Raw genomic sequence first — 9,169 nt, 5'->3', positions numbered from 1 at the left:
AAGGTATTAATTACTCTAACTTCATTCTATATTTAAAATAAAAAGTCTTTTAAATTTTGTCTTATATTAAAAATTGGATGAGTATCAATTGAATTTGATAGTCTAAATTTACAATTTTTAATCACGAAAGTAACAAGAAGCAACCTCCGTTTCTAACACTTGCCTAAGATGGTTTGGCACTTTGAAATTAGATTGAATGATTATTCTAAATTCACTTACTTAATAAGTATTTGAATTATAGTCATTAAATTTTATTAATACTTAAAAATTATCAAACACATTTCTTTTCAAAAATTAAAAACAATTTTAATGATCAGAACACTCTTCGCATAAACTATTTCCTTTAAAAATTTAAAATTTGATACTTTTTAAATATCATACGTGACAAATTTTTTATAGCCATTTAGTTAAATCAAACTATTGTTATCAAGTTGCGTGAGATATTCATCAATTGTATCTAAATCCATAAACTAAATTTCTCTTTCACGTTCAGAATTAGTATGAATACTATGATTATAAATACTCCCTACGGTGCTTGGGGGCCATCTAGAAGAACTAATTCTTTAATCCTTAATATAAAAGTATTTGTTAGGATATCAATTATATTTTTTAATATTATTTTTGTTTAAATTCATTAAATATAAAGCAAACGTAAATTTTTTTGAATTAAATAGAGATAAAATTAAAAACTTATTATATTTTAAAACAAATAAATAATAAAAATAAGGCAGCAATATCACTTTGCACTCTTATCGCCTTAGTTACGTGCAGAAGCTTTCCAAGAATTTTTACCTTGGAAAAAGACAAATCGCTGGCATAAATTCCAGTCTCATCATAAAGAGGAGTAAATTCTACTCACAGCTTCAGAATCAATCCATCGAGTCAGGGCATCATGTCTTCTTCATCAATAAAGAGCGAAGCAGAGGAACCCCTTCTGACGGAGCCCAAGGAGGCAGCAGAAGGGCCGTCGCCGGTGAGTTCAGAGCTCGAAGACATGCTGACAAACACCAACCTCCCTTACTGGCGGCGCGTCCGATCCGCCACTTGGATCGAGCTGAAGATACTGTACCGCCTCGCCGGCCCCGCCGTGGTTGTCTACTTGCTCAACAACGTCACCTCCATGTCCACACAAATCTTCTGCGGCCATCTTGGTAACCTTGAGCTCGCCGCCGCCAACCTCGGCAACTCTGGTATTCAAGTCTTCGCTTACGGCGTCATGGTGATCCCTCTCTCTCTCTAAAGAATTTATTACAGTATAGTAACAACCAGATTAATCCAGTTTTAAGTCTCAACAACCTGAAACAGACACATTGATCGAGTTGATAAATACTCTCTCCAGGCAAAAATGCTGCTTTTAACAATAATCCCTGTACAGTACACAGATAAAATTCTTATTCTTATAAAAATAGATATATTATTTTTTTCTTTTATTCTAAAATTCAATTTATAATGAGCAAGAAAAGAGTCATAATTCACAGACATAAAAATTTTATCTAGATTAATAAATACAAAAAATAAAATGAGAGAATTTTTATTTTACAAATATTAAGTTGTTTATATTTTCAATCATGGAAAAAAATGTTTATATTTTGAATAAAAAAATATATTTAAAATACTCTCTTTAGTTTTATTTATAAGCTAAGACATAAAGAAAATAATTTTATTGATCTTATTTATGTCACATCATAATTTTTTTATCAAAAGTTTTTCTTGTTAATCCTTTATTAAATATTATAAAAAAAATATGTTATTAAGGTATGTATATTTAATAAGAATAAGTTGAATATTTATTAAATTTTTAAATAGTGTTAATGAATTTTTAAATTTTTGTTTCAATAAAATATATATATATATATATATATTAAAAGTGACTTATATAAGTGGTTGATATAATTAAAGAATTATATTAATGTTCGGAAAGTACGAATGAGTGGTTGATCTATTCTATTGAAGTTAGATGCATTGAATTATTGATGTGGATGGGAAAACAGCCGAGCAGACAAACGTCGCATCTTAACTTTAAATGTCAAAATTTAAGCCTAAAATTTCTTACATCAACTTAAATCTACCTTCACTTAAACAATCAAATATATAGATATAATTAAGTATTAAATTATTCAAAAAATTAATTTAATTAAGTTGTTGTGATTTATATCTTTGTGTACAATTTTCAGCTTGGGATGGGGAGTGCAGTGGAGACACTATGTGGTCAAGCTTACGGGGCTCACAAGTATGAAATGCTGGGCACATACATGCAGAGATCCACAATTCTTCTAATGGCAACTGGGATTCCACTCACACTCATTTACGTATTCTCCAAACAAATATTACTCCTCCTGGGTGAGTCCACCGTTATAGCCACCGAAGCCGCACTGTTCGTGTACGGTCTGATCCCCCAGATCTACGCCTACGCCGCCAACTTCCCCATACAGAAGTTCCTTCAAGCTCAGAGCATAGTGGCTCCGAGCGCTTACATCTCGGCGGCGACGTTCGCGGCTCACCTGCTTCTGACGTGGATCGTGGTGTTCAAGTTGGGCGGCGGGCTGCTGGGGGCGTCGCTGGTGCTGAGCTTTTCATGGTGGGTGGTGGTGGCGGCTCAGTTTGTGTACGTGGTGGTGAGCAAGAAGTGTGAGAGGACATGGAGGGGATTTAAGTGGGAGGCATTTACTGGACTTTGGGGTTTTCTTAAGCTCTCTGTGGCTTCTGCTGTTATGCTGAGCTTGGAAACTTGGTATTATCAGATCCTTGTTTTGATTGCTGGACTTCTCAAGAATCCTGAGATCACACTCGACTCTCTCTCCGTTTGGTGAGAAACCTCAATTCCTCGTATTTCTTCTTCCTTAATTACGCAACGACTAACATATACCTTTACCAGTAAAGGTTTGTCTAGTTTTGTTCTTAATTATGCCATTAACGTGTTGCTGTGTTTGGGTGCACAGAAAAGTAATGGGGAAAGATCTAAGTTGATAATTTAGGAGGTACGAGGTCAGTTCGGGCAAGATTTATCTGAATGAAGCTTAAAATTAAAATATTATATCCTTTTAAAACAAATCATATAGTCAAACCTGATCTTTATTTTTTTTAGACGGGTTTAGGCTAGTCAGTTGAACTTGGCCTAAACTATTAATTCTACATACATATAAAGCAATTAATTCTAACAGTCGGACTTATTCAAATTAGATTTAAAATATTATATCATTTTTTTAAAAAAACTTATATATTTAAATTTGGCCTTAACTTTTTTAGGTAGGTTCAGACTACCTTGTTAGGTTTAACTCGAATCACTAACTCTAGAACAATAAAAAGGAGAGCAAAGAGATATTTTCTGTATATATGTTTAAATAAGAAAAAATGAGAAGGAAATAAAGTATGGATTTAAATTCTCTTTTGAATTTTTTTTGAAGTTTTCTTTTTATTTTATTGTTTATATGAAAATAAAATATTTTTTGTTTCTTAAGATAATCTTAACAGAAATTTACAGATTTTAATTTTACACTATTTAAATCCAGAAGATATATATACCCAATGTGGTTTTCTTATACAATTAAGAAAGGTTTTGAAAATAAAACATGCTTTTCAAATGTGAGCAAAACGAGAGGAAAAGAATCATATATATGACCCACATGTTTTCATATAAATATTATAGTCATTGTGAAATTGATTACCTTTTTTCACCTCAGTGTTTTTTCCCTTGTTTATCCCATCAAAATTATAGAGAATATTTTCCCTCAACTTTTCTTTACCTCCTTTTTTTCTCTCCTCCAAATTTTTTCTCATCATCTAATTTCTTTCATTTCATTTTTTCATGTTATTTTTCTTCCCATCTAAATCAACGGTCAATGCATGAATAGAGAATTTATCACTTACTGAAAATTGAACAAATAATCTTTAATAATTTGATTTGAAGTCAAACCTCTGTAGGATTTGCATGCGATGAACAAGAATTCCACAACAAACAGTCAACAAAGGTCTGTCGACCAGAAATGTTTGTAAGGCACGAAACCTCCCATCAAAGAGAAACAACAGACAAAATAATAATAATAATGATAAAGGACGAAAAGAACGATCGCTTTTATGAAACTTGTCTTGTTTTGTTGGCATATCAGCTTGAAAGTTATTCTTTGGTTTTACCACGTCTATATTGCTGTTAACAATTAACATGGTTGAACCTATATGACACAGTAACAAGTTAACATTTCAACACAGCCAATTATATCGTGTGTGTTATCAACATAATTAAGATTATATAATCATATTTAGAGGTAACTAATAGAGATTATCTAAAAAAATGTAGATTATATACAGTATATATAGTACATGACTAATAATCAATATTTTTGTTATTTCCGTGTGATGCAGCACGACGATATCAGGGTGGGTGTTCATGATTGCAGTAGGATTCAATGCAGCTGCAAGGTATCATCTTTAATTAATTAATTTTCTTCAAATAATTCCAGATCTCTCTATCGTTGTATCCTCATAATATCAGCAGTGAAATGAATGACATAACTTGTCAATCTCATTCATTTCATTCATAGATAGGACTTTTTTTTTTGGGGAATAAGTGCAGGAATCCTAATTTACAAGGAAAGAAATACAAAACCAAACAACCTAAAAAGAAAAGGTAAAAAACAACAAAATAGACTTATAAATCACCCAATAGACTATTTATTTGGTGGCAAATTGAAAACATTTAAAGCATTAAGCATGTAATGACCAGATTTAATAAGACAGTGGCCATTTTGTTGTCCTCCTAATTTAAAAAATTAAAGTTTACAGACCAATTTTTATATAAAAGTCTTTTAACAGAGCTAATGATATCTTAAAAAAGATAATAATTATGATTGTCCCTTGTAACTAATTCATATTGCATTCACACAATCACAAAATATTTCTATATTCTTAAAACTTTTCAGCTAGCATAGCTCCAAACCTTTATAAATGTTGAAGATTTTAGAAATAGTAATAAGAACCTGCTCAAATCTTTAATTAAAGCCCAATATTCAAGATTTATTGATATCTTTGATAACACCACCACACATACTACGCCCATCCATAAGTACAGAGCCGACTACTTCCAAGTTAACCACATCCCAAGCCCTTTTTTGGACAAATAATGGCATTAACTTGATATTATAAGCTTGTAGTTTGCTTGTTAGCTTACAATTTGCTGGTACCTTATAGATAAAATCATATGCTCCGAAAGGGCAGTCATTAAAAAGAACAGAACATTTATTTTTCCATATATTCCATCAACTATAAACAAATAGTACATCTCATAGGACAATCTTTGTTTTAGAGTTTCATACATAGTACTATACAACATGAAAATCTTTTTTTTCACATACATATACGTAAAAAGCGATCTGTACGATATGTGGCTTCCCAGGTAAACCAGATCATCATCATCATCATCATCTTCTTCTTCATCAATATATCTTCTAACATGCATGGCACATGACCTTCTTTATTTGTGTGTATCGTCTACATATATACATATAGTGTAAGGGTGGGGAACGAGCTTGGAGCAGGACATCCTAAAGCAGCAGCATTCTCAGTAGTGATAGTGACAATGGTGTCTCTGGCCATAGCTGTATTGTTTGCCATCCTCGTGCTTGTGTTCCGTCATGTGATAAGCTACATCTTCACAAGTGGGACCACCGTTGCTAATGCTGTCTCGGAACTTGCTCCTTTCTTAGCTGTCTCTATCATCCTTAATGGCATCCAACCTGTCCTCTCTGGTAATTTTATATTTTTATGTATTTGCTTCCCATCTTCTACTACTTTAATTTTTACTGCATATACTGGCTAAGTTTTGAGGTGTAAATAATATGTTTACACATAGTCACCTAATTTATGAAGAGGACCTCATGAACCTATGATAATTGTGTAAAAGTAATTAATATTGTGTTTTTATTAGGAAAAACTAATTTGCAAGTCATTATAATTTCTCACAATTTTAACCGTGAAGGATTGATATATTTAATCAATCAAATTATGAGGACTTAATTAAAATAAAAAAAACTACAGGGCCTAATTTAAATTAAAAATTTTTTTATTTTTTTATTTTTTAAAAAATAAAATTAAAAAATTTTATATTTTAATTTTAAAAGATTATATAACTTTAAAAATAATTACATCATTTTTATAAATCAAAATTTATATAATTTGGCTATGTATTCTAAATAAATTTTATGCATATACATTTTTCATTAATAAAATTAATAAAAAATTAAAAAAATTTAATCAAAATATTTTTTGTCCAAAAGTATTAAATTACGCTTTCTATACATTTCAGAAGTGTTTTTGTTTTGGAAAAGTTAATCATTCATTAACAATTTTAACCTTCAGAAATTAACATATTTAATCAATCAAACTAGAAGGGTGTGATTAAAATAAATAAACTACATGGACCTAATTTAAAAATTAAAAAATTTATAAGAACTTTCGGGTTAATTTGCCCTTGTTATTAGAAGTCTCTTGGTTTGGATAGAGGAAAAAATGGGAAGAAAATAGAAAAGGGAGAAAACTAAGAAGAAAAATAAAAAAATAATTTTTTATACTATTTTTAGGAGTTTTTCCTATTAATTTTCCTTCTCCCCATCCAAATGAAAGGGTAAAAGTTTCCACATGTTTATATAGTTGATTTGGATATGTTTAATTCTCTCGTAGAATTAATCTTCTGATCCAACAAAGTAACAATAATGTTTCAAGTGAAAAAAGGAGTGATTGTTTGATTGAGCCCAACAAAGTAACAATAATGTTTCAAATGAAAAAAAGGAGTGATTGTTTGATTGAGCATGGATGCATATTGTAAGAAACTAAACAGTCAAGGGATGGCATATGAGTAGTAATTGATATGAATGAAGCTTTGTGTGAATATATATCATACAGGAGTAGCAGTCGGATGTGGATGGCAAGCTTTTGTCGCTTACGTTAATGTCGGATGCTATTATATCATTGGAATTCCTTTAGGGGCCCTTCTTGGATTCAAGTTTAATCTTGGTGCTAAGGTACGTCATAAATTCCTTCTTTAAATTCTCTATAATTATTATATATATACAAATATATATTGTTAAGATGTCTAAGTGTCACTAAATTCCAGTTAATACCACAAGTCATGCATCAAATAAAATTAGAATTAATAAATAATATATAATAAACTAGGATACATAGACTTAAATTTTGAGATTTTGAGTTAATTAGATGTGCATGGTGCTCTTTGCTTCTTCGCCCAGTTGTTCTCTCCTTGTAATTTTTAATAATATTAATATGTATGTATGTTTATGTATCAATGCATGTTTAATTGTAAAATTATATGTTTTGTGGAATGTATAGGGAATATGGTCAGGAATGATAGGAGGAACTTTCATCCAGACGATGATCCTGATCTGGGTCACTTGCCGAACTGACTGGGTCAAAGAGGTGAATTAATAATAAATAATTCCCAGTTTTAAATATAATTGACGAAACAACTTAATTGGCATATCAAATTTTACTGAATAAATTAAATTACAAACATGGTTAATTTTAAACAAATGAAAGAAGAAAACGAATTAGATTTATTATATAATGCATAACGCGAAAGTTTTTCTTCCATTAAAATATTATCATGAAAAAACTATTTAAAAGAGCTCCACGAATTCGTCAGCTCAAAATCTAATTTTATAGGAATGATATAAAAGATTTCAAGTGTTACAATAAGTAAAAGGAAAATGACAGTTCAGATTTTAAAAGAATCAATTAATGGCAGTAAGGTTCTCAATTTTTTTTTTTTGTAAAAAAGCACTAGAAATATTAATTCAAATAGTTACAGACAGTAATCTTAATTTCAATTTGTTTTGCATTTGAAACTGATATTCGTTTTTTATAATTGAGATTCCTGAACTTATAATTATTTGACTCAATAACTATATAGTATATACAACTCATTTTTTAGAAAAATTTCTTGGGGTCTAACTGTCATAAGTAAATGCATAAATGAACGAACGAACGTGGAGATGTAAAATTGAAGAGTGAGGGTGACTGTACAGGTTGAAAAGTCAAAGAATCGATTAATTGCTTGGGAAGACAAGAAGGAGGAGGATAAGCCCACTTCAGATGATTGAATTGGCTCAACATTATATGAGAGGGCATGATCAATCTGTTGGAGCTGTGCTATTATCATTTAATTTACCAGAACACTACTATTCTTCATAATTTTTTTAATTTTCTTAAACTTCCTCTGAGCATTTGATAGTTAATCTTCACTCTGCCATTTTAATATGGGATGTAAAAAAATTATATTACAAAATTTCACAATATTCAAGTTTACTTTCAATCGAAAGATTTCTGCTAATTAAATTATAAGGAGGTAGAGGACAGCAAATTTAGTCTATATTTATGTTCTCCATGATGGAACGATTCAACCCAATACGTTACATCATCCCGTGCATGCTTTTTCTGATAAATGTATTCTATGTTTGATGGTTGTAAATATAAATTGATTATGGTGATAATATTGAGGGCAAAGATAATAATTAAAAAGCACTCTATTTCAAAAATAAAGTAGTTAAAAATAATAATATATAAGATTTTATATTTGATTAAGCTCATATAACATGGCATGCTTTAGCATGAACGACATGGTACATCAAGCTCGTGTAATAATTTCTCAATCCCACTCTTTTTTGGAGGAAAGCTTAGTTGCCACCCTCTAAATATTATGAAATTGAGTTTCTTTTTTCTCATCACTTAATTCATTTTTCTAGCTCTCTTTTTCTCATACCAAACTTGGCACATTGTTGAGTTTGATAAAATAAAGTGACAGGAAGAAAGAGGGTCACCTCCAACAAATATTATTTCATTTAATTATGATTTGACTCATAATTTACAGGATCTTATTGACAGACAATTTAAAAACTATATTTATAAATATTTTTTGAGCTTAAATTTTCAAACTCACTAAGAGAGTCATGTGCTTAAATATTCCAGTGTACAGCCCATCAGCTTGTAAATTTTCAAAATTCAAACTCACTAAAACTTTTACGGGTTGAGAGAGAAAGAGAGTCATGTGCTATCCATTAAGAATAAGAAAAGCAATATTAAGCTGATGGGCTGTACACTGGAAATTTGGGCCGGACTATTAAACCAAAACTGAAGAAGTCATATAATTCCATAAACTTGAATA

General features: G+C 30.4%; 1 protein-coding gene across 1 annotated transcript; it reads left to right on the top strand.

Moving 5' to 3' along the window:
* Positions 1 to 794: 794 nt before the first annotated feature.
* Positions 795 to 8,326, top strand: LOC129292039 (protein DETOXIFICATION 40-like). The gene is made up of 7 exons (XM_054929539.1): positions 795 to 1,219; positions 2,175 to 2,806; positions 4,360 to 4,416; positions 5,503 to 5,741; positions 6,895 to 7,013; positions 7,339 to 7,425; positions 8,034 to 8,326. The coding sequence occupies exons 1-7, from the start codon at positions 893 to 895 to the stop codon at positions 8,106 to 8,108; spliced, it is 1,536 nt and encodes a 511-aa protein (XP_054785514.1). The 5' UTR covers positions 795 to 892; the 3' UTR covers positions 8,109 to 8,326.
* Positions 8,327 to 9,169: the final 843 nt, after the last annotated feature.

This window comes from Prosopis cineraria, unplaced genomic scaffold (genome assembly GCF_029017545.1).
Source record: "Prosopis cineraria cultivar Desert tree isolate PC_DT_omini unplaced genomic scaffold, ASM2901754v1 PC14, whole genome shotgun sequence".
Classification (NCBI taxonomy): domain Eukaryota; kingdom Viridiplantae; phylum Streptophyta; class Magnoliopsida; order Fabales; family Fabaceae; genus Prosopis; species Prosopis cineraria.
This window is presented reverse-complemented; position numbering and strand designations above follow the sequence as displayed.

What these genes read in the sequence shown, in the direction of transcription:
- LOC129292039 (XM_054929539.1), top strand. Translation starts at nt 893, where the DNA reads ATGTCTTCTTCATCAATAAAGAGCGAAGCAGAGGAACCCCTTCTGACG. An exon ending in AGTTTAATCTTGGTGCTAAG is followed by an intron (nt 7,014 to 7,338) that starts GTACGTCATAAA and finishes TGGAATGTATAG; the next exon opens with GGAATATGGTCAGGAATGAT. An exon ending in GAACTGACTGGGTCAAAGAG is followed by an intron (nt 7,426 to 8,033) that starts GTGAATTAATAA and finishes GTGACTGTACAG; the next exon opens with GTTGAAAAGTCAAAGAATCG.